At 49.9% G+C, this 25899-nt stretch overlaps 1 protein-coding gene across 1 annotated transcript; it reads left to right on the plus strand.

The window, feature by feature from the left end:
- The first annotated feature begins 2546 nt into the window (after nt 1–2546).
- Oas2 (2'-5'-oligoadenylate synthetase 2) lies at nt 2547–25686 on the plus strand. The gene is made up of 12 exons (XM_051161590.1): nt 2547–2765; nt 2877–3043; nt 3848–4097; nt 6981–7159; nt 9804–10042; nt 15553–15697; nt 17247–17423; nt 17516–17798; nt 21056–21243; nt 21705–21943; nt 23328–23502; nt 25434–25686. The coding sequence occupies exons 1-12, from the start codon at nt 2630–2632 to the stop codon at nt 25500–25502; spliced, it is 2247 nt and encodes a 748-aa protein (XP_051017547.1). The 5' UTR covers nt 2547–2629; the 3' UTR covers nt 25503–25686.
- Nucleotides 25687–25899: the final 213 nt, after the last annotated feature.

The raw sequence follows: 25899 nt of genomic DNA on the forward strand, positions 1-25899 counted from the left end.
GAATATCCCAGCCCTGCAGCACAGGAAGCAAGTGGTAATGTTGGGGGCAGTGTGGCCACAGCAGGGTCCTCCAGAGGGACCACCTGAGGGGTAGGCATGGCAGTGATCCGCTCCCAGGAGAGAAACAGGAATCAGAGAAAGGAATCTGGACAAGCCCATCTCCCACTAGAAGTGTCTCAGACAGTCTGGCTCTGCCTGGACCACTACCAGAGAGAGACCAACAAGGATGCAGGATGGCCGGGAGGACAGATCCTTCCTAGAACCTCCATCCTTGCAGTCCATTCTGGCCTCTTCAGCTTAGGCCACAGGGGTCAGCCTGAGGGGTCAAAGTTTCCCCAGATCCCCTCTGCTATTTACCACCTATGTCTCCTGCTCTTGGTTGCAGGCAACACCAAGGCCTCACCGGGGTTGGTACCAACCTCACCTCACCTAACCAACTCACTGAGGATACGAACCAGACCCCAAGTGATCTCTCCTGACGGCTGCTTTCACATCATTCTCAGAGCTCTAGACCAGTGATTCTGGACCTTTCTAATGGCACAACCCGTTAGTACACTTCCGGGTACTCGCAGGTGGGCATGTCTGCATGTGGACACACCCACTTGGAGACAGAGAAAAGAGCAGTGTCTCAGTTCCTAAGACCATCGGAAAAAAATGTGTTTTCTGGTCATCTTAGGCAACCGCTGTGAATGGGTTACTCGACTCCAGAGGGGTTGTGACCCACAGGTTGAGAAGGGCTGCTCTAGACAGATGTGACCAGTGGAGACCTATTTCCATGGAACCTAGCAGCAGACTGGGTGGGCACCATCCTAGCATCCCTGTGTTAGACCAAAACAGTAGCTGCATTGTTATACATTGTTACTAAGTCTCCATACCTTAAGAGAAGTTTGTTTCCTAAACCTACTGTATCCTGCAAACCATGTTTTTCAACCTGTGATGAACTTGCAACCCCAGCCTTTTGCCTTGCTAAACTCCGGAACACCTGTAACGGCTCCCCTTCTACCCAACATAGTCTTGCATTTAATCTACCTCACAGGCAGCTTTGAGCCCTGAGTCCCCCACTCTTGTGTCCCGGGGCTAACAGCCAACTATATCCACAGCTGCTTTCTATCAACCCTAACCTTTCCCCCATAAAAGGAACCTCAAAAACCAGTGAGGGTCTGTGCTCTAAAACCCTGGCTTGGGGGTGGGGGGTGGGGACAGTCATCTGGCCAGTCCCTTGTGCACTTCTACACTCAGCTTGCTTTAATCATACAATCGTGGAAATGCCGCCGCCCCCTAACCCTCAGGTCTAGCACCAGCCCTTGTCCCCACCACATAGACGCTGGGCTCCCTTGTCAAAATGGCTCCAGAATTGGGGTGACTATAAGCTGGAGTGAAGAGTGAGGTGATGGTCATCTAAGCAGTAGAGAGAGGCCTTGCCGACCCAAGCCCCTCAGCCTCTGACAATGGCCACCACAGTGGTAGCCAAATAATACTGATGAGCAGGGGGTGGGGGTGGCTAGGGCTAGGTGAGGTGATCCACATATGTAACCCCAGCACTCAGGAAGCTGAGGCAGGGTCCCTGAGAGCCGTTAGTGTCCCCTGCAGCCATTTTTCTGTCTGTGGCCTCATTTAGAGGAGGAACTCCAAGAGCCCTGCTGCTTTCATGGCCCCTGTACTGAAGCTAATACTTAGCTATGACATGACGGTGCAGGCACTCAGTTGGCTCTGAGGACACTTCCCAACAGAAACTCACTGTACCTTTCCCTGTGAGCATCCCAGGCAGTGGCAGGAAGCCATCTGCCACATAGGACAACAACGTGCAATATGCCATCCTACCTTGGAGGAAGACGCCATGCATAATAGTTTATGAGAAGCTGAGGCAGGGGACTACCAGTTCAAGGCCACTTTGGGCTACACAGCAAGGCTCTGTCTCGAAGCTAACACAAAAAAATTGTGTTGAGTTGGCAAAATTTCTTTTTGTTTTTCCTTTTTAGATATTTACTTTTTGTAATTGGGTGTGTGTGTGTGTGTGTGTGTGTGTGTGTGTGTGTGTGTGTGTGTGTGTAAGCTACTCTTGACTCTTCAGGGCCCTGTGTTCACCCAAAGGCAGAAACAAAGCCTCCATCTGCCAGCGCACCTGCCTTGCTGTGTGTCTTTGAGCAAGTCAGTACCTTCTCTGGGCTCATTCTGCACTGCCCTGCCTGGCGAGGAGCGCTCCAGCCCATGGAAACAGGAAGGAGGGATAGTATGTAGACGGACAGACTCCACCCTCAATAAAACCAAATCACCTTAGTATTTAGCGAGCACTGGGCTAGCACTCTGCCAAAGGTCTTGTTATTTTTGAGTCAGGCTCCTCTTATCTGCGGGTGGAGGAGATTGGGGCAGCAGGAAGGCAGCCCTGCTCTAAAGGACACACACAAGTCTGGCCTCCCCCTGAGGCTCTGGAGGCTTCAGCTTTAAGCTGGGGTATCCTTGGGCGTGGCCAGCATTTGGGTTTCGGTTTCCTAGTCTTGGCTGTGACGGGGCGGGGCAGCAGTTGTAGACTTGATTTCCTCTTTCTAGAAACTCCTGGAGCAGGGCAGACGCCTCCAGGACAGTGCTGTGTTCCTGCCATTCACGGCCTCCCTAAGGTCAGCAAGCAAATATGGGAAACTGGCTGACTGGCTGGTCATCTGATGGATCACCTGGCAGGTCACCTGGCTGGTCATCTGGCGGGTCACCTGGCTGGTCATCTGGCGGGTCACCTGGCTGGTCATCTGGCGGGTCACCTGGCTGGTCATCTGGTGGGTCACCTGGCTGGTCATCTGGTGGGTCACCTGACGGGTCACCTGGCTGGTCACCTGGCGGCTCACCTGGATGGTCATCTGGCGGCTCACCTGGATGGTCATCTGGCTGCTGGTCATCTGGCATGCCCTCGGTGCCAGCACACAAGCTAGAAGAGTATATCCAGGCAAACCTCAAGCCCAACATAGAATGTCTGAAGAAGATAGACCAGGCCGTGGACGCCATCTCTGACATCCTTCGGAACAGTGAGATCCCTGTGGAGAGAGTGGCTAAGGTGAGGCCTGGGGTTGGGGTAAGGGCTCTGGACCCCGGGGGAGAGTTCATTGTCCTACCAGGTGGTGGTGCTGAGTGCAGCTCCACACCACTACCTCTCCTACCCCCACCCCAGAAACTGCACTTTATAAGTCTTTTCTCTCTCTGAGGACAGACAGGGCCCAAGCTGCAGCCAGGCCTTCCCCTGCTGGGCTGCATGACTCTGGCAGGCTGTTTCGCCAGTCTGTGCCTCAGTGTCTGGCTCTGCACAGTGAGGTCAGCCTAGACCCCACTTCAGAGTGTCGCAATGGTGAGGTACACAGTGTTCTTAGCATAAGGACTGCTGTAATTGGTGCCCGGTAAATTAGCAGCAACTGGCGCTTTGCTCTATGGTATCTTTAGACTCTACACTTTTGAGATTTTTGTTCATGTAACCGTTTTCATTTTTGAATAGTACTCCACTTTTGTATAGAATTCCTCATTTTTTTGTTTGTTTGTTTTTCAAGACAGGGTTTCTCTGTTACACAGAGCCCTGGCTATCCTGTACTCTTTGTAGACCAGGCTAGCCTCGAATTCACATCAATCCACCTGCCTCTGCCTCCTGAGGGCTGGGATTAAAGGCGTGTCGCCACCATGTCTGGCTATTTGTTCGTATTATTGCAGTTTGGAGCTAGCATACAAAACACCAACATGGACACAAATTAGTGCTGGCAACCTGATTTTCAAAATGATGGTGACGTTTTGGGGATTTCACTTGACCTGAGAAATGTCACTGCCAGACCCACAGAGAGTCCAGACCTCACAGCCTTTGCTCTATTCCCTGCAGGGTGGCTCCTATGGCCGGAAAACAGTCCTAAGAGGCTTCTCTGACGGTACCCTTGTTCTCTTCATGGGTCATTTCCACCGGTTCCAGGATCAGACCAACCAACAAATGCTCCTCAACATGATCGAACGATGCCTGAAAAACCATGAGAAATACAAGAATTCAGTAAACCGTGGGGACACCCTTCAAGTTTCAGTGTCCATACAAGGCCAGAGCATACTTTTGGATTTGCATTTGGCCTTTGATCCTCTGCGTGAGTGACCCTGGGCCTAGGGGCGAGGTCTGAACTTCCTAGGAGCGGTGGGGCACTACTTAGGTCCCTTAGGCTGAGGCTGTGACAGACAAAAACCGGTTATTTCCCAAATGGGCCTTGTAAATCCCTGTCTTAGTCACTGGCCTGTTGCTGCGAAGAGACGGCATGACCAAGACAAGCCTTATGAAAGGAATTTAACCGGGGGCTTGCTTGCGGTTTCAGACGGTTAGTCCCTTCTCATCATGGTGGGAAGCAGACAGGCTTGGGGCTGTAGCAGTAGCTTGAACCACAGGCAGCGAGCAGAAAGAGAGAGCCACTGGGCCTGGCATGGGCTTTTGAAACCTCAAAGCCCCACCCCAGCCCCCCAGCAACACACCTCCCACAAGGACACACCTCCTAACCCTTCCCAAACAAGTCATTAGCTGACGACTCAGCGTGCAAATATATGAGCCTCTGGGGCCCATTCTTATTAAAACCACAACACACACATACACACACACACACACACACACACACACACACACACACACACACACACACACACACACACACACCCTCCAGGAGAGAAGGACTCCTACACCAGGCATCCTCTGTCTTGAACTGCATTCTCATCTCATTCACTCTAGATATAATGTGCCAGACTCTTGAATCTGAAGTGAAGCTTTTATAGATGAGTGGGTGCATAAATGATGGATGGATGGATAGATGTGTGTGAGGATGCTATGGATGGATATGTGGACAGATGGAAAAATGGATGGATGTGTGGCTGTATTGATGGACATGTGGACAAATGGAAAAGTGGATGGATACGTGTGTGGATGGATGGATGGATGGATGGATGGATGGATGGATGGATGGATAGGTGGATGGATGGGAGGGTGTGTGCACAGATGGAAAATGGATGGCTATAGAGATGGACTGATAGATGGGAAAACAGAAAAATAAACAGGGATGTATCATGGCCATGCTGCCAATGGTGTGCTCAACTAGACCGACAGTCCGAGACTTCTGAGCTGGAGTCCAACGTGCCTTCATTGGCCACAGTTCTGAGAAAGTTCAGGGTTAGGGGGCCCTTGAATAGCCACCTGCTGACCCTTTTCTGATGGGATGGAGATGACCACCCACACTCACGTGATGGCATTCCCAGAAAGATGGTGTGGATCAGAGAACAGTGCAAGGTGGTGGCCCTGGGTCTTTCTCATCTGTTAGGGTTTGAAGGTGAAATTCCCCCAACAGGTTCATGTGTTTGAACACTTGCTCCCCAGCTGGTGGTACTCATTTGGGAGGGTATGGAAGAGGCAGTGGGTGGCTTGAAAGTGAGCCTTGAGGGTGGTAATCCCACTCTCCTTCCAACACCACTTCTAGTCTCTCTGCATTTGCTTCGTGGCCCAAGACTGGAGTCTGCAGGGTCACCTCCTGCAGCCATGTCGTCCCCACCACAATGGCCATACCCTCTAACAGTGAGGCAACTAGCTTTTAGGTCCGTTAAGTTGTAATGGTGTGCCTGCCTTGAGAGAGAAAGAAATTAGGGGTGAGAGACATGAGGCTCCATTGTCGCTGAAAATTTTGGGTTCTCTCTTCTGATGTGCAAAGTCTGGTGGTAGGAGGCCAGGCCAGCCTCGCCCTTGACCCAAGTCAAGGAAGGTGCTGGGAGAAATAACTATCCACATGTAGTACCAGGATGCTGCCACCAGGTGGCGATAGATTTGCATCTTCCAAAATAAGACAATTACAAGGAAGCAGCGTTGCTGAGAAAATAACCGCATTTTAAATTATCCTGTCTTATAAATATACCAATAGGTTTATTCTTCATCTCCATTTGACACTTATTAGTTTATTTTTCTAATGGAAACAATATTTTAGATGTAGACTTGCTCAGTCATATGTAATATATGTAAACAGTAGCAATATAATGTAAAGCATTGTTAAATTTGAATACAGCAACATGTAACAAGGTTATGCATGAGAAAATCAAATCACTGCTCAATTTTGTTTTGTTTTGTTTTTAAAGAGACCCTACAAGGAGACTCAAGAATTGCTTCCATTACTAAATAAAAGGCCAATTAGCCTGGTCTATTGTCTCTACCAAGTCAGATACGCTGCTGTTGCCATGGCTTCTTTCCTTGACCAAAAACTGGCTCCAGTTTATTTGACTTTAGGGTGTCTCTCCTGTAATTAACTGTGTTAGTCGGACCCCTTAAGAGGATTAGAAGACTTACGGAAACTAATTCATTCAGTGCACCTCTGCCCTTCCCCACTCCTGCCACCCCGAGGTGCCCTGAGTCTCTGTAAGGAGGGATTGGTAGAGGTCGTTGTGTGTCACAAACCTATGCACATGTGCAGACACTTGTCTTTGCTGTTAATCTAGGGCCTTTCTTTCTCATGTTTTGTGTGGCTCTGCTGGTCAGGTCTTGGGGAGAGAGAGGGAGAGAGAGAGAGAGAGGGAGGGGGAGGGAGAGGGAGAGAGGGACGGAGGGAGGGAGGGAGAGAGGGGAGGGAGGGGGGGGGAGGGAGAGAGGGATGGAGGGAAGGAAGGAGGAAGGGAGGGAGGGAGAGAGGGAGAGAGAGAGGGAGAGAGGGACGGAAGGAGGGAGGGAGGGAGGGAGAGAGAGGAGGGAGAGAGGGAGGGAGGGGAGGGAGAGAGACGGAGGGGGGAACGGGGAGGGAGGGAGAGAGGAGATGGAGAGGAGAGGGGGAGAGAGGAGGAGGGGAGGGGGAGAGATGGAGGAGGAGAGAGGAGGAGGGAGAGAGAGAGAGAGAGAGAGAGAGGGAGAGGGAGAGAGATTTGTCTTAGACTTCCTGAAAAGCCAGCTGTCCCCTTGCAGATCAGGCAATAACCAATCTTCCCAACACCAGCTGAGCTTCCCTCCCCGCTCCCATCAGGTTTCAGTGTGAGTCCCAGCTCCTGGGTCTATCGGGATCTCAAAAAATCCATGGATCAAGTCCGAGCATCACCAGGGGAGTTCGCGGTCTGCTTCACCACACTGCAGGAGCAGTTCTTCAAGAAATATCCCAGCAAACTGAAGGATTTGATCCTTCTGGTCAAGCACTGGTATCAGGAGGTAATTTATGTTGTAGCCTTGTTTTAAAGAGGGTCTCAAAGCCGGGCGTGGTGACGGCACGCCTTTAACCCCAGCACTGGAGAGGCAAAGGCAGAGGCAGGTGGATCTCTGTGAGCTCAAGGCCAGCCTGATCTACAAATTGAGTCCAGGGCAGCCAAGGCTACACAGGGAAATCCCGCCTTCAAAAACAACAAAGTAAAGTAATACAGTAGGATGTGGTGGCACGCTAGCTTTGGTTCCAGCACTTGGGAGGCAGAAGCAGGTGGACCTCTGTGAGATTGAGGCTAGCCTTGAACTCACAGAGATCCTCCTGCCTCTGCCTCCCTGAGTGCTGGGATTAAAAGCGGCTACCATATTACCTTTTTATTGAGATCATTCATAGGAAAGAAATTTCAACAATATTAACTATATACCTCAACCTGATTTGATCTCCTCTTTAGCCACAAACCAGAATATTTTCTCAACCAAAGTCGTTGCATGACTGTAGCCCCAGCACTCGACAACAGAAGACAAGAGGCTCTAAGAGTTCAAGACTTACCTCAACTTAAAAAAAAAAAAAATCCCAAAGCTAAGGAGATGGTTCCGAGGTTAAGAGCACATATTGCTCTCCCAGAGGACCTGAGTGGGATGCCCAGCACCCACATCATGTGTCACAACCAGCTGTGACTTTAACTCCAGGGGACCTAACACCTCTAGCCTATGCAGCCACCTGAACTCACACACACAGACACATAATTAAAGACATTAAGGGGTTAGAGAGATAGCTCTGTGGCTAAGAGCCCTAGCTACTCTTCCAGGGGACCTGAATTCAATTCCCAGCACCCACATGACAGCTCACAACTGTCCTAGGGGATCCAATGCCCTCCTCTGGGCTCTGAAGGCACCAAGCATGTATTTGGTACACAGACACATATGGAGACCAAACAACCATACACATAAAATAAAAAATTAAATATATTAAAAACAAATTTTAAATTCCAATATCAGTCACCACTAATGAATTTCATTTATAGAATGGTGTGTGTGTCTGTGTGTGTGTGTGTGTGTGTGTGTGTGTGTGTGTGTGTGTGTGTGTGTGTGTGCCATAGAATATGTGCAAAAATCAGAGGACAATTTACAGGAGTGAGTTTTCTCTTCACTCTGTGGGTCCTGGGGTGGAACTCATTTCGCCAGGTTTGCGACCAGCACCTTTCCTCGCTGATGGCCCCCGTTGATGGCCCTCCCTTATTTTCAAACACTGCAAATGGATCATATTGCACACGGTTGGTAGCGCCCTCATTTCACTCCCCTTCTACCTGAGAAATCCAGCCACATCATTACATAGCAATAGCTTTTTATTTCCATTGTAGTAACGTGCCCTCGTCTTTCTTCCTCGCTGTCTTGGGCCCTTGGTCATTTCCAAGTTGCAGCCTCTATGCATTGGGTTGTTGTGGGTGTTGTGAACGTAAGCACACAGTTTCCTTGGGTAAACATGCAGTAGAGTTGCTGGGTTCTAATGTTCTCAGACAGAACGCAGGCAGTATGTATGTACATGTCTGTCTTTTCATAAGTGGACTCTTTCTGGAACATAGTGGAGATTATTTCTTTAGCTTTAATAAAGAGTGCTGAAGCCGGGCGTGGTGGCGCACGCCTTTAAGCCCAGCACTCGGGAGGCAGAGGCAGGCGGATCGCTGTGAGTTCGAGGCCAGCCTGGTCTACAAAGCGAGTCCAGGACAGCCAAGGCTACACAGAGAAATCCTGTCTCGAAAAAAAAAAAAAAAAAAAAAAAAAAAGAGTGCAGAACAGATTTTTAAATCCGCTGTACGAGGGGCTGGAGAGAAGGCTCAGTGAGAAAAGTATGTGCTATGCAAGCTCAAGGATCCAAGTGAGGACCCGCACAGGCAGGGTGAAGGCAGGAGCTGTAGTCTGAGTCAGAAACTCAGCGGTAGACACAGGCAGATCCTCTGGGTGCCCTGGCTCGCTGGGCAGCCACCAGAGCCAATCAGTGCACTCCAGGTCCTGGTCCAGGTGGAGATACCTGCCCTTGACCTCTGTCCTACACACACACACACACACACACACACACACACACATATACCCAAACACAACACACTTTTTTTTTTTTTTAAGATTTATTTATTATGTTTGTATTCAGTGCTCTGCCTGCATATATGCCTGCAGGCCAGAAGAGGGCAGCAGATGTCATTACAGATGGTTGTGAGCTATCACGTGGTTGCTGGGAATTGAACCCAGGACCTCTGGAAGTACAGCCAGTGCTCTTACTCACTAAGCCATCTTTCCAGCCCAACACACACACTTCACACTCATATATTCACTGCTGCTCATGCATATCCATACACCCACAGGTCAAACACGTAGTCGCACACTCGTGAACACACAGACACGCACATTTTACAATCACACATACTCACATACGCTCACAGTGTCACACATTCAGACACACTCTCTCTCACACACACACACACATATTCAGAGACAGTCAGTCACATATTCACACACACTCCCGTGAGCAGTGTGAACATTCCAGATGTTCCTTTTGTGCCTTCAACGGTATCTGATGGTACTGACGCCTTGACGTCCAGGTGTGGGGGGTGTTGACATCTTCTAGACTCTGGCTTTCTGATGGTCTTGTCTTGGCTCACAGTGCCAGAAGAAGTGGATAGCATCCCTGCCTCCATCACTGCTGTATGCACTGGAACTACTCACTGTGTACGCCTGGGAACAAGGCTGCCAAGCTGAAGACTTTGACATCGCAGAAGGCGTCAGGACCGTGCTGCAGCTCATCAGGCAGCCGACAAAGCTGTGTGTCTACTGGATGGTCTATTACAGCTTTGAGGATGAGACGGTCCGGAACACCATCCTGCACCAGCTCAAGTCCCAGAGGTACCCAGCTTCTGGATCTCCCCAGATGCAGACCCGGAGCCCCCCTGAGAGCAAGTTCTGAACCCTTGCAGATAGCCAGGGGAAACCTGACGGTCTGTCTAGAAAGGAGACCCATGGTCAGGTTTTATCCCCAATGAGTGGCAGGAGGAAGAAGCTGAGGGAGAGGTAGGAGGTCACAGCAAGGAATGGCGGGAGCTAACATCTCTGAAAAGCAGAGGATGAGGAGTGAGTGGGCCTGGGTACCCACAGAGTCCTTAGCAGCTTAGGGAAGCCACAGCCTTCAGAGTCTGGGCTAACCAGCTTCCTCTGACCCTTACTGCGTGGTTGGGGAGGGAAGTGGGGGGGGCAGAGAGGGGGAGGGAGAGAGAGAGAGAGAGAGAGAGAGAGAGAGAGAGAGAGAGAGAGGGAAAGAGAGAGAGAGAGAGAGAGAGAGAGAGAGAGAGAGAGAGAGAGCATGCATTTGTATACACAGATGCATATAGAGATCAGAAGTCAGCATCAGGTATCTAACTCTCTGGTTTCCTACAAAGAGAGAGAGGGAGAGAGGGACGGAAGGAGGGAGGGAGGGAGGGAGAGAGGGAGGGAGAGAGGGAGGGAGGGGGAGGGAGAGAGACGGAGGGGGGAACGGAGGGAGGGAGGGAGAGAGAGAGAGAGAGAGAGAGAGAGAGAGAGAGAGAGAGAGAGAGAGAGGAGAGGGAGAGAGATTTGTCTTAGACTTCCTGAAAAGCCAGCTGTCCCCTTGCAGATCAGGCAATAACCAATCTTCCCAACACCAGCTGAGTTCCCTCCCCGCTCCATCAGGTTTAAGTGTGAGTCCCAGCTCCTGGGTCTATCGGGATCTCAAAAATCCATGGATCAAGTCCGAGCATCACCAGGGGAGTTCGCGGTCGCTTACCACATGCAGGAGCAGTTCTTCAAGAAATATCCCAGCAAACTGAAGGATTTGATCCTTCTGGTCAAGCACTGGTATCAGGAGGTTAATTTATGTTGTAGCCTTGTTTAAAGAGGGTCTCAAAGCCGGGCGTGGTGACGGCACGCCTTTAACCCCAGCACTGGAGAGGCAAAGGAGAGGCAGGTGGATCTCTGTGAGCTCAAGGCCAGCCTGATCTACACAATTGAGTCCAGGGCAGCCAAGGCTACACAGGAAATCCCGCCTTCAAAAACAACAAAGTAAGTAATACAGTAGGATGTTGTGGCAGCTAGCTTTGGTTCCAGCACTTGGGAGGCAGAAAGCAGGTGGACCCTCTGTGAGATTGAGGCTAGCCTTGAACTCACAGAGATCCTCCTGCCTCTGCCTCCCTGAGTGCTGGATTAAAAGCGGCTACCATATTACCTTTTTATTGAGATCATTCATAGGAAAGAAATTTCAACAATATTAACTATATACCTCAACCTGATTTGATCTCCTCTTTAGCCACAAACCAGAATATTTTCTCAACCAAAGTCGTTGCATGACTGTAGCCCCAGCACTCGACAACAGAAGACAAGAGGCTCTAAGAGTTCAAGACTTACCTCAACTTAAAAAAAAAAAAAATCCCAAAGCTAAGGAGATGGTTCCGAGGTTAAGAGCACATATTGCTCTCCCAGAGGACCTGAGTGGGATGCCCAGCACCCACATCATGTGTCACAACCAGCTGTGACTTTAACTCCAGGGGACCCTAACACCTCTAGCCTATGCAGCACCTGAACTCACACACACAGACACATAATTAAAGACCATTAAGGGGTTAGAGAGATAGCTCTGTGGCTAAGAGCCCTAGCTACTCTTCCAGGGGACCTGAATCAATTCCCAGCACCACATGACAGCTCACAACTGTCCTAGGGGATCCAATGCCCTCCTCTGGCTCTGAAGGCACCAAGCATGTATTTGGTACACAGACACATATGGAGACCAAACAACCATACACATAAAATAAAAAATTAAATATATTAAAAACAAATTTTAAATTCCAATATCAGTCACCACTAATGAATTTCATTTATAGAATGGTGTGTGTGTCTGTGTGTGTGTGTGTGTGTGTGTGTGTGTGTGTGTGTGTGTGTGTGTGTGTGCCATAGAATATGTGCAAAAATCAGAGGACAATTTACAGGGAGTGAGTTTTCTCTTCACTCTGTGGGTCCTGGGTGGAACTCATTTCGCCAGGTTTGCGACCAGCACCTTTCCTCGCTGATGGCCCCCGTTGATGGCCCTCCCTTATTTTCAAACACTGCAAATGGATCATATTGCACACGGTTGGTAGCGCCCTCATTTCACTCCCCTTCTACCTGAGAAATCCAGCCACATCATTACATAGCAATAGCTTTTTATTCCATTGTAGTAACTTGCCCTCGTCTTTCTTCCTCGCTGTCTTGGGCCCTTGGTCATTTCCAAGTTGCAGCCTCTATGCATTGGGTTGTTGTGGGTGTTGTGAACGTAAGCACACAGTTTCCTTGGTGAAACATGCAGTAGAGTTGCTGGGTTCTAATGTTCTCAGACAGAACGCAGGCAGTATGTATGTACATGTCTGTCTTTTCATAAGTGGACTCTTTCTGGAACATAGTGGAGATTATTTCTTTAGCTTTAATAAAGAGTGCTGAAGCCGGGCGTGGTGGCGCACGCCTTTAAGCCCAGCACTCGGGAGGCAGAGGCAGGCGGATCGCTGTGAGTTCGAGGCCAGCCTGGTCTACAAAGCGAGTCCAGGACAGCCAAGGCTACACAGAGAAATCCTGTCTCGAAAAACCAAAAAAAAAAAAAAAAAAAAGAGTGCAGAACAGATTTTAAATCCGCTGTACGAGGGGCTGGAGAGAAGGCTCAGTGAGAAAAGTATGTGCTATGCAAGCTCAAGGATCCAAGTGAGGACCCGCACAGGCAGGGTGAAGGCAGGAGCTGTAGTCTGAGTCAGAAACTCAGCGGTAGACACAGGCAGATCCTCTGGGTGCCCTGGCTCGCTGGGCAGCCACCAGAGCCAATCAGTGCACTCCAGGTCCTGGTCCAGGTGGAGATACCTGCCCTTGACCTCTGTCCTACACACACACACACACACACACACACACACACACATATACCCAAACACAACACACTTTTTTTTTTTTTAAGATTTATTTATTATGTTTGTATTCAGTGCTCTGCCTGCATATATGCCTGCAGGCCAGAAGAGGGCAGCAGATGTCATTACAGATGGTTGTGAACTATCACGTGGTTGCTGGGAATTGAACCCAGGACCTCTGGAAGTACAGCCAGTGCTCTTACTCACTAAGCCATCTTTCCAGCCCAACACACACACTTTCACACTCATATATTCACTGCTGCTCATGCATATCCATACACCCACAGTCAAACACGTAGTCGCACACTCGTGAACACACAGACACGCACATTTTACAATCACACATACTCACATACGCTCACAGTGTCACACATTCAGACACACTCTCTCTCACACACACACACACATATTCAGAGACAGTCAGTCACATATTCACACACACTCCCGTGAGCAGTGTGAACATTCCAGATGTTCCTTTGTGCCTTCAACGGTATCTGATGGTACTGACGCCTTGACGTCCAGGTGTGGGGGGTGTTGACATCTTCTAGACTCTGGCTTTCTGATGGTCTTGTCTTGGCTCACAGTGCCAGAAGAAGTGGATAGCATCCCTGCCTCCATCACTGCTGTATGCACTGGAACTACTCACTGTGTACGCCTGGGAACAAGGCTGCCAAGCTGAAGACTTTGACATCGCAGAAGGCGTCAGGACCGTGCTGCAGCTCATCAGGCAGCCGACAAAGCTGTGTGTCTACTGGATGGTCTATTACAGCTTTGAGGATGAGACGGTCCGGAACACCATCCTGCACCAGCTCAAGTCCCAGAGGTACCCAGCTTCTGGATCTCCCCAGATGCAGACCCGGAGCCCCCCTGAGAGCAAGTTCTGAACCCTTGCAGATAGCCAGGGGAAACCTGACGGTCTGTCTAGAAAGGAGACCCATGGTCAGGTTTTATCCCCAATGAGTGGCAGGAGGAAGAAGCTGAGGGAGAGGTAGGAGGTCACAGCAAGGAATGGCGGGAGCTAACATCTCTGAAAAGCAGAGGATGAGGAGTGAGTGGGCCTGGGTACCACAGAGTCCTTAGCAGCTTAGGGAAGCCACAGCCTTCAGAGTCTGGGCTACCAGCTTCCTCTGACCCTTACTGCGTGGTTGGGGAGGGAAGTGGGGGGGGCAGAGAGGGGGAGGGAGAGAGAGAGAGAGAGAGAGAGAGAGAGAGAGAGAGAGAGCGAGAGGAGAGAGAGAGAGAGAGAGAGAGAGAGAGAGAGAGAGAGAGAGAGAGAGAGAGAGAGAGAGAGAGAGCATGCATTTGTATACACAGATGCATATAGAGATCAGAAGTCAGCATCAAGGTATCTAAACTCTCCACTTTATTTTTATTTTTTATTTTTTTATTTTTTGAGACAGTGCTTCTCTGTGTATCCTTGGGTGTCCTGGACTCACCTTGTAGACCAGGCAAGCCTCAAACTCAGAGAGCCACCTGCCTCTGTCTCCCGAGTGCTGGCATAAAAAGCATGCGCCACCACACCCAGCCTTTCCACTTTATTTTTAAAGACTTATTTATGTTTGGGAGCTTTCCCTCTGCGTAGGTCTCTGAACCACATGCATGCAGTGCCTATGAAGGCCAGAAGAGGGGGCAAGACCCTCTGGAACTGTAGTTTACAGGTGGTTTTGAGTCACTATTTGGGTGCTCGTAACTGAACCCAGGTCTTCTACAAGAGCAGCCAGTGCTCTTAACAGCTTATGGGTCTCTCCAGATCTTCTACCTTGTTGAGTCAGGGTCTTTCTCTGATGTTGACAAACAGGCTAGACTGGCCGGCCAGCGAGCCCCAGGGACCCTCCTGCCTCTGCCCTCTCAGGGCTGGGATTACAAATTCATACCTGTGTCTGGCTTTTTATGTACGTCTTGGGGACCCTCAAGTCAGGGCCCGTTTGTGAGACAGGCACTTCGCCATCTGACCCGTTCCCCAGCCCGACTTCTTTTTAAGACTTGTGTGTCTGTGTGAGTTCATATGTGTGCATATATCTGTATGGTATGCACCACTTTGCACGTAGAGACCAGAAGAACATATCGGGTGTTCTCCATCTATTCCTCCGAGTCAGGGTTTCTCTCTTCCTCAACCTAGGCTCCTGTTTTCTCAACTAGGCTGGAAGTCAGCAAGCCCTAGATATCCTTCTGTCTCTACCCCATCAGAGCCCGGGTTAAAGCCCGTGTTCAGGACACTCATGTTATTACCTAGGTGTTGGGTCCCAAACTCTGGTCCTTAGATTTGAACTCCAAGCACTCTTAGTTGCCAAGCCATCTTCCCAGTCCCTGATTTCTTTTCCTGTGGGGGTGGCGGGAAGGATGAGATAGAGTCTTACTATGTAGACCAGGCTGGCCTTGAACTCACAGAGACCCACCTCCTTTTGCCTCCCAAGTACTGGGATTAAAGGAGTGCTACTAAGGCCAGCCCTGATTTTGTTTTTTAAATCTGATAAAAATTCCTAGGCCAGTCATCTTGGATCCAACTGACCCAACCAATAATGTGGGTAAAGATGCCGAGTTCTGGGAGCTACTGAGAGAGGAGGCTGGTGCCTGGCTGTACTCTCCCAGCCTGAATGAGGTGTCACCTGCACCGTGTTGGAATGTTCTGGTAAGAAGGTTTCCATGCTGGAGGGAGCATCCCCCTGACACTGATCTGAGAGGGTGTGTCTTGGCTTCCTGTGTACGACTACTACAAAATAGTCACACATTCACCATAGCTTTTTCTTCCCCTTTGGCTTTTTGAGACAGGGTTTCGCTATATAGCCCTGGCTGGCCTGGAACTCGCTTCGTAGACCAGGCTGACATCAAACTCATAGAGATCCTCCTGCCCCTGCCCCTGCCCCACCTCCCTACCACCCAAGAGTGCCACCCCACCTAGCTTCAGAATAGCTTAAAGTGACAGAAATTCATTTCCCCTACTGTTCTGGATCCTGGAGATTCAAAGACAAGGAGTAGGGAGGAGAGGGCTCTCCCAGAAGGTTCAAGGGGGCAGCACTGATCCCTGGCTCGTGACGTCATCACCTGACCTTTCCCTCCATCACATGTCACGAGTCTACCCTGTCTGTGTGCTTTTTCCTCCATGTGGGTATAAGAACAATGGCCATATTGAATTGGGGACCACTCTAGTTACTGTGGCTTCTTCAACAGCCCCATTTTCAAGTAGGTCACAGTCATGAGTACTATAGGTCCAAACCCCAACATATTTTAGGGGGACACAACTCAATCAATTCTTAGAGGCTACAAAGATGACTGAGGTGGAAAAGGGGAAACAGAGAGAAAGCAGGTGCCCCCACAGGAAAGACATGAATTTTCACGTACACCCTCGCATGTGTGTGCACTCCCGTGTATACACTCACATATGATACACGCTCACACATACACATGGCATATGTACACTCGTTCATGCATGCCCACCCTATACACCATCTGAACTGTGGGAGAGGAAGGGTTGATGCTGCTGCTGCCAAGGGTCACAACATCTAGGGGCACCAAGATCAGCTGAGACTGCGGAGCTGGGCACCCTCCCGTCCTCATGGCAGCTGTACCGCTCTCTGTCAATGCTCTCCTGGAAACTTACCTGCTTAGATCTCTCTTTCTCTCCCCTCCCATTTAAAACCGTGTACCCTAAATTCACAATCTTTCCGTTCCAGCGGTGGCCAATCCAAACACAATCTCGCAGTGCTAGAATGGAGACACTCTAGGCCTCCTTCCATATTTAAGCTTCTCCAGGCTGACCTGGTGCCCTGGCTCCTTTGTCCATCTTTAAAGCCATTAGCCCAACCTCCTCTGGCCCCCCTCCTCTGTGCTTCTGTGCTCACATCTCCTTGTTCAAATTTGACCCTCCCACCTGCCTCTTGGAAAGTCCTGGGGAATCTCATGCTGGTCCAGGGTACCTCCCATGTCTGTACCCCCTTACAAGCCCCTCAGAAAGATCTAGATCTCCCCCCAAGTAGCCCATGGGAGTCTCTGCTGGGGGGAATGAGGGGGAAATACTAGGTTTTTATCTGGCATCTCAAGAGCATTCTCTGGGTACAAGTGCAAGCTCCAGAGACAGGAAGGTCTCTCTGCCTATGGTTGGAAGGAGGCTGGCAGCAGGAGAGAGGTGAGTTTTATCGTGGCTTCTGAGCAGAGCCCACCCTAGGTTCTCTCCTCCCCAGCCTGTGTCACTCTTCGTCACCCCAAGCCACTTCTTGGACAAGTTCATCAAAGAATTCCTCCAGCCTAACAAAGACTTCCTAGATCAGATCAAAGGAGCCGTTGACGTCATCTGTTCGTTCCTTAAAGAAAACTGCTTCCGACACTTAAACACCATAAAGGTCTTAAAGGCTGTCAAGGTGAGTGCTGGTCCTTTCGGGTTCCAGCTCTTGGAAGCCCGGGAGACCGAGGGTGAGGGGAGGCAGCATCACATCTTCCCTTTCCTCTCTAGGGAGGATCCACTGCCAAAGGCACAGCTCTGAAGAACGGCTCGGATGCTGACATCGTCCTGTTCCTCAGCTCGCTTGACAGTTATGCCTCCCAAAAAACCAAGCGCTCCCTGTACGTCCAGGAGATCCAGAAGCAGTTAGACGCCTGCCAGCAGGCCCATGAGTGGGAGGTGAAGTTTGAATCCTCAAAGTGGGAGGCCCCCAGGGTGCTGAGTTTTACTTTGAAATCCAAGAAACTCAATGAAAGTGTCGAATTTGATGTCCTTCCTGCCTATGATGCACTAGGTAAGAATGCTCAGACCCTCGCTCCAGAGAAGTCTCTGGAAGGAGTGGAGGGAAAAGCAGGGGGGGGGGGGGGCTGGGCAATGGGCTGTAATTATCTCTCAGTTCTGGCCCAGGCCTCCAGCAGGTGCGTGGCCACCATACACCTACGTGCAATTCTCTTCTCATGTAAGCACCCTTGGGCAGCCTCCAGGAGCTGTTGGCTCCAAATTCCGTGGTATGTCAGGGATGACACATAGAGTTATATGCATACATAATGTGTCATATGTAATGTCCCTTCGTTTCCTCTGCGGAGAAGGGAATAAAACACAAAATGGAACAACAAGGCTTTGTGAGACAAGAAACAGGAAATCGGATGTAGGCATAACTCCTCCACAGAAATCCCATTCACAGGTGAGGACTACAGAGCGATAGACGAATGAAAAGCCTCGATGTAGGCTGGGGAGATGGCTCCGTGCTAAGAGTGCTTGCCATGGAGTCGTGGGGGCCCGAGTTTCGTCCCCCTAGTACTTACATAAAAAGCCAGGCTCTACTTCAGGCACACCTGGAACCCCAGTGCTGTCTGGGGAAGGGGTGCGGGTAGAGTGGAGGTGGGCGGAGACAAGGATGGTCTAGCTGAATGAAAGCTCCCAGTTTGGTGAGAGAACCTGTCTCAATGGAATAGATGAAGGATGGTACGGCGGGACACTCGGCCACCTCCTCTGGCCTCTGTGTCGCAAAGTAACTTAGAAGGAAAAAGGGTTTGTTTGGCTTACAATTCCAGATCTCAGTCCATCAGGGAGGAAAATCAAGGCAGAAACTTGAAGCAGAAAGCAAGGTGGGGGTGGGGAGGGGGCAGGAGGCACAACACTGCTTAGCTGCCTTACTCAGAGGCTTATGCTTAGCTTTCTTATTCAGCCCAGGACCACATGTCAAGGGAATGGTGCCGCTCACAGTGGGCTGCCCCCTCCTGCAACAACTTCTCAGATGACCCTAGGCTGTTTCATGTTCTCATTCTCTCTCTCTCTCTCTCTCTCTCTCTCTCTCTCTCTCTCTCTCTCTCTCTCTCTCTTTCTCTCTCTCACACACACACACACACACACACATGCATGCACAGAAGATACATATGTACACATGTTATATCAGAATTATGACATCTCTAGTATCTTCTACCTGATTGGTTCTTAGGAATGGGGTGTAATCAGGGATAAAGCCTTTGCTTAGTGTGTGCAAGACCCTGTGCTCAATGCCACCACCAACAAAGTAAAACAAAACTCATACCCATTGTTTGGGCAGTACTTGCCGACATGCTCAGGACCCTAGGCTTGATGCCTGCCCCCGACTCCGCTGCAAACACCACCAGCTGTCTTGATTTCTGTCAGAAAAAAAAAAAAACATATATAGAATGGGGGTCAGTGCACTTTTGTCTGCCTGTCTGTCTGTCTGTCTGTCTGACTGTGTGCTTTTGAAAGAGCAGCTGTCCTAGTCTGGCTTCGGTTGCTGTGATAAAACACTTAACCAAATCAGCTTGGGGAGGAAAGGGTTTAGTTCATCTTACTTGTGTTCTCTCTTGGAGGGAAGTCAGGGCAGGAAGCTGGAGGCAGGAACTGAAGCAGACGCCATGGAGGACGCTGCTTACTGCTTTGTTCTCTCTAGATTGCTCAACCTGCTTTCTTATACAGCTCAGGACCACGTGCTCAGGGCTGGCACCACCCACATGAATGGTATGGGCCCTTCCACATCATCCATCAATCAAGAAAATGCCCCACAGATCCTCTCTTCCCGGGTCTGTGTCAGGTTGACAGAAAACTCGCCAATGCAGCAGCATAGTGAATTATTTTTATCCTTGAAGACCAGAGTTTTCCCAACTATTCGACATTGGCATTTCAATGTGAAAACAGCCATACACGATAGATTCCCAACCCGGGGCAAGTCTGTCCCAATAAAGCTTTATTTAAAAACAAACAAAAGGGCTGGAGTGATGGCTCAGTGGTTAAGAGCACTGGCTGCTCCTCCAGAGGTCCCGAGTTCAATTCCCAGCAACCACATGGTGGCTCACAACCATCTATAGTGAGATCTGATGTCCTCCTCTGGCCTGCAGATGTACATGCAGGCAGAGCACTGTCTACATACTAAAAACCAACCAAACAAACAAAACAAGAGGTGAGCTAAATATACCTCAGAGACAAAAGTGTGCAAGCTCAAGCTCAGAATTGACCAGGTCTTTTCTCCAACAGTGAGGAACACCTAGGTCCACTGAGAACTTGCAATGTGGCTGAAGCCACCAAACAGCTGACTTTTCATCTCATTTCCTTTTAATTCAATTCATTCCTTTAATCTCAAATGTAATCAGCCACAGTGGCCGGTGGCCGCTCTAGTGGCTATCACAGGTGTGTGTGCACTACTGTAAATACACCACACCCTCCAGACCATGCAGTCACTACTGTCTGCATCCTGGATGCCCATCAGTAGTTCAAATATATGTACATGGTTCCAAGGAAATTCCCCCATCGAATTGAATACCCCAAGTAAAATTACATTTGTCAAAAAACATAGGACGAAGCCTGGCAGTGGTGGCGCACGCCTTTAGTCCTGCCACTCAGGAGGCAGAGGCAGGCGGATCTCTGTGAGTTTGAGGCCAGCCTGGTCTACAAAGTGAGTCCAGGATAGTCAAGGCTACACAGAGAAACTCTGTCTTAAAAAACCAAAACCAACAACAACAAAAAACGCAGGATGGGTTCAGTGGCTAAGGGGGGCTTGCTGTTCTTTCAGAGGACCAAATTTGGTTCCCAGCACTAGAGTCCAGTGGTTCATACCCGTAACTCTAGCTCTAGGGTACCTGGTGCACACTTCCAGCCCTCACAGTCACTTGCATTTAGACGTGTGGGTGCACACAGGACACATGCGTACACCTGCATACACACACAAGTAAAAATAAAGTTTTTTGAAAAAACCACCGTTTTTGAGTGCTGTGGCCATAGATTCATTGGTAGGGTTTCTCCAAATGCCCGAGGCCTGGTTTCCGTCCCTTGCACTGCATAAACTGGGCATGGTAGTGCACATCTGTAACGTCTGCTGTCTCAGCACTTGGAGGGGACTGCAGGAAGATCAGAAACTCAAAGTCTTCTTTGGCTATGCAGCAAGTTCAGTGTCAACTTGGGCTAAATGAAATCCTGTCTCAAAAAAAAAAAAAAAAACCTTTTTTATTTTTATTATTTTATTTTTATTCTGTTGTTTACCACACACAATTCGACCTAACAGACATTCTGTTCCCATGTCAGGTCAGCTTTATTCTGGCTTCACCTCCAGGCCCAAAGCCTACAAGGAGCTCATTGAGCTGTGTGCGTCACCAGACTTCCACGGAGGAGAGTTTTCAACCTGTTTTACAGAGCTACAGCGGAAATTCATTGAAACCCGGCCCATCAAACTAAAGAGTCTGATCCGCCTGGTCAAGCACTGGTACAAACAGGTCAGCTACCCCTGTGCTGGCAAATCTAGTTGTTGGTTTTTGCCAGTAAGATAAGACACAGGCTTTGGCAAGTGTCCCTCCCAACCCCCCATCACCTCCCATAGCTGAAAGCTAGGGCGTTGGGGGTGGGGAACCTCTGGCTTAACTCTCAGCAAGTCATGTGACTTCCTCAAACCCCCTGTCTTCCTCTGATATGGTGACCCACGCTGCAGAGCCCAGAATTAGCATGCAGAGAGAGGGTCCTGTCAACCATCGGTTATGTTGTTGTCCAAATACAGGATGCTATGTCTGCCACTCTGCTTGCTGCTGAGTCTAGCAAGCCTACCTAGAATTCAGGGGTTCTCTCTCTTTCAAGTTCTATGTCATAACCCAGTTGCCCGGCTACCACACAAGTAGTCTGTGAGACACACTAGGCTCCTCTGCCTCGAAAGGTCATCTGACATCCCTTCTCTCCTCACCAGTGTGAAAGGAAACTGAAGCCAAAAGCATCTTTGCCCCCAAAGTATGCCCTGGAGCTGCTCACCGTGTACGCCTGGGAGCAGGGCAGCGGCATGGATGACTTCGACACCGCCGAAGGCTTCCGGACCGTCCTGGACCTGGTCATAAAATACCAGCAGCTCTGCATCTTCTGGACAGTCAACTACAACTTTGAGGAGGAGCCGATTAGGACGTTCCTACTGACCCAGATCCAAAAAAAGAGGTGCCTACATCCCAGCCCCTCCCCCCACACACACCGTTCTATATTAACCCGATTCCCTTCCATGGTATTTCTCCCGTGACCTGGATTCATCTCCCCAGGGTCTTGTTCATTTCCAGCAGGAAACTGAGGGAGTGATGTGATGTTTTGGAGAGAAAACCCAACCTTGGGAGTGGGAGGGATTTGCCAGCCAGGAGGGATGCAGAAGCAGGGGGCAGGCAGTAGGTGCCCTCACTGCTCCCCTTGTCCTGTCACATGAAGAGTGTGTGTGTGTGTGTGTGTGTGTGTGTGTGTGTGCGCACACACACACTAGCTGATCTGAGCAGGGCATGAGGAGGCAGTATATCCCTGAGAAGCAGCACTGCCCAGCCCCAGCTACTCCCCCAGCGCCCCCCCCCCCCCACACAACAGCGTCATGCAGGTCAAAGGACAACTTTCCAGAATCAGCTCCTCCTCCCAGCACATGAGTCCAAGAGGATCAAACTGAGGGCCTCAGACTCCAGCCCCTGTCTTTAGCATCTTATCAGATCTGGTTTTATTTTTCAGAGCTCAAATAATAATAATAAAGAAGCCAGGTAGGGTGGGACCTGCCACAGTCCCAGCATTCTGGAGGCTGAAAACTAGAAGATTTTTAGGGTCTCATTTTGTCCCTGCTGTTGTTGTTGTTTTGAGACAGGGCAGAGCCTGGCCGCCTGGAACTTGCTCTATAGACCAGGACAATCTCCAACTCAGAGATCCACTTGCCTCTGCCTCCCAAGTGCTGGAATAAAAGGCATGCACCACCACACCTAGACAGGAGAATCTTAAATTAAAGGATAGGCTTGTCTACATAGCAAGCTCTTACCTCAAAAAAAAGAAAAGAAAAAAAAAATTACATGAGGGGGCATCCTCAGAGTGTACACTCAATACCATGAGCAGGGAACAAAGATGGTGGGAGAAAGAGAAAAGAGGGAGAACAAAATAAAAGAGCAAAGGGAAGAAACAGGAGCATTAAGAACAGGAACTATAGGCTTGCCCAGGTGCGCACATGCGCATGAGTGCGTACACGCACATTGCCCACCCCACCCCACCCCCACTTCCCAGCCCCATCTTCCCACCCAGAACTGACCTATTTAGCAACATTTCACTGTGTGACACCTTCTAGTTGGGTGATAGTCTCTTGTGCACAGTAAATAAAAGCTTTTGGGGCGGGGTTGGTCCTCAAATATAACAATCCTAGGAAGTTACTTGGACTAGGATTTTAACTAGGAATTTGCTTTAAGTACATTCCAATTGCTTAACCTAGGCTGTCAGGGTACATTGTGTCATCAATGCAAACAGGACCAGGCCCAGATGCTGAGGCGAGAGCTCCTGACACCCTTTCACACCTTCTAACCCTCTCCTTCAGGCCTGTGATCCTGGATCCAGCAGATCCCACAGGTGACGTGGGAGGAGGTGACCGCTGGTGTTGGAATTGTCTAGCCAAAGAAGCGAAGAAGTGGCTGGCTTCCCTCTGTTTCGAACTGCCAAGCAGAGACTTTGGAGTCGGGCAAAGAGGCCTTGTACAGCCGTGGAAAGTGCCAGTAAGAATGCTCTAAAGAGAGTGGGTGGCCCCGTCCCATAGTCCATTCAAAGAGCTTTCTTGGCTGGGAGGTGGTGGCACATACCTTTAATCCCAGCGCTTGGGAGGAAGAGCCAGGTGGATCGCTGTGAGTTCGAGGCCAGCTTGGTCTACAAAGCGAGTCCAGGACGGCCAAAGGCTACACAGAGAAACCCTGTCTCGACAAACAAACAAATAAAGAGCTTTCTTGCTGTAGTAATTTGGAATTGCTGAGTCCCCAAAGAACTGAAAACTGGACTCTAGGAGTTCAGACAATCATCCTCCCCTGCCTGTCCCAGGAACCTAGAGACCCCGAGACATGCGCCATGGTGGGATCTGGCCTCTCCAGGAGAGAGCTTGAGGCAGTGCCAAGGCTTTTGTCTTTTGTCTAGGCTCCTCATCTGTGCCTCCTCGGCAGCACCACCCATGTCCCCAATCAAAATGCCAGCAGACACTGTCAGTTATCCCCCGGAAGTCAGGGCACCACTCTTTCTGGTTCTTATCTTTTAGCATTGTCCTCTTTGGTTCATTTTAGCACAAACGGCCCTGAACCCTGTGGGGTATCTGCACATTGCAGCTTTACCAAGCAGGAGGATGGTGAAAGATAACTGAGAATTGGGATCCTGAGGCAGGGTAGAATGGGGGCAGGGTGTGGGAGAATGGTTCCGCAGAGTCCAGATGCCCAGAACCCACATAAATGCAGGGTGGGTGGGCAGCATGCCTGTGATTCCAGCTTGGAAGGCTGAGTCAGTGGAATCCCCAGAGCAAACTGGCTACATTCAGTTAGTACTGTATTTGGTTTTGGGGTTTTTTTTTTTAGGGGGGGAGTTCTCGAGACAGGGTTTCTCTGTATAGCCTTGGCTGTCCTAGACTCACTTTGTAGATGAGGCTGGCCTCAAACTCACAGTGATCCTCCTGCCTCTGCCTCCCAAGTGCTGGGATTAAAGGCGTGTGCCACAACACCCGGCCCTTCGTGCTGGGTTTGATTGAAAGACCCTGCCTCAATAAATAAGGTGGAATAGTGCCTGATGATTCCTGGCAGCACCCTGGGGCCTTGCTCTGTGGACATGTGCATGTACACACATGCAAACATGCATACAAATTCATTCAACATACATACACATGCAAACATACGTACAAATTCACACAATACACACAGACACATGCAAACATGAATACAAATTCATGCAACACACAACGACACACATGCAAACATGCATACAAATTATTGCAACAGAGAGGAAAATCAAATAGAGAAAGAAGAAAAGGGATGGGAACAGAAGATTAGATTAGAAGCTTCATTGTCACATTTTCACACCTGGCCACTCACAACTTTGACAGTGGCTAAAGTTGTGTAAAGTTGTGTCTTCTTAAGTTAGAGCTCCTTCTCCCACCCAAGACACAGGCCACCGCTCCCCAGGCCACCCTCCCACAGGCAGGCACACTCTGCTCCTTCTCTATCCTGCCCCTCCTCGGCACTGTTGCCATCTGGGGACATGTTCAGTGGGCTATGCTGTCCACCGTAGGATGCTGAACACTGTCCCAGTCTCTTTTAGATGTTTCAGGGAGGCGGGAGGAGACACACAACATGACACCCGAGACAATGTGTTGTGTCTTCTGCTGAGAGAAAGTTGGCCCCAGGGGAGAGCCAAACCTCAGGGGCATTTCCTTGTCTTTACCTCAAGGCTACAGTCAGTTTGGTTTGTGTTTGTCTTGGGTCACAGTTTCCCAATTATGTATTCTAGATTCTTCTCTGGAGACCGGGTCTTACTGTGTAGCCTTAGATGTCCTGGAACTACCTATGTAGACCAGGCTGGCCTTGAACTCACAGAGACCCACCTGCCTCTGCTGGAATTAAAGGCATGCACCACAACACCCATCTTTAGCACCCCCCAACCCTCCCTCTCTTTCCAGGTAGTGCAGACCCCAAGAAGCTGTGGAGCTCAGATCTACCCCACTGTGGGTGGGGTGTACTCAGCTTGAATCCATCCAGCTCTGGAATGAAAATGCTAGAAGCTTCTACAGTTGTCTGGCAAAGACATGTCGGTCCTTGTTATGAAAGGAAACCTGAGTCCAGTCCTCCCTGCCTGGCTCCCACCTCTCTGTCCTGCACTCCCAGGCTCTGTTTGAAATCAAGACATCCGATCCCCCACCCCCACCCCCATCTGGGGGTCTCACATCATGGCTGCTGCTCTGTACAAGTGACCTTACCAGAGACACTTGTCCCCATGCAGCGTGCTATGTTCTGGCTCCCTGTGTGTGTGTTTTTCTGCCTCCTGCTCTGCATGTCTCCAGTCAGCTCCAAACTCACCTGGTGTCACCAAGGTTAAGCCCCGCCCCCTTCATTTCCATCAGTCTTCCACTACATATGTGCCCATCT

Source organism: Acomys russatus, chromosome 19 (genome assembly GCF_903995435.1).
Source record: "Acomys russatus chromosome 19, mAcoRus1.1, whole genome shotgun sequence".
NCBI lineage: Eukaryota > Metazoa > Chordata > Mammalia > Rodentia > Muridae > Acomys > Acomys russatus.

Coding starts and splice junctions, on each gene's coding strand:
- Oas2 (XM_051161590.1), top strand. CDS start 2,630: ATGGGAAACTGGCTGACTGGCTGGTCATCTGATGGATCACCTGGCAGG. Junction 17,799..21,055: donor TCCTGCCTATGATGCACTAG/GTAAGAATGCTC, acceptor TTCCCATGTCAG/GTCAGCTTTATTCTGGCTTC. Junction 21,944..23,327: donor ACCCAGATCCAAAAAAAGAG/GTGCCTACATCC, acceptor CCTCTCCTTCAG/GCCTGTGATCCTGGATCCAG.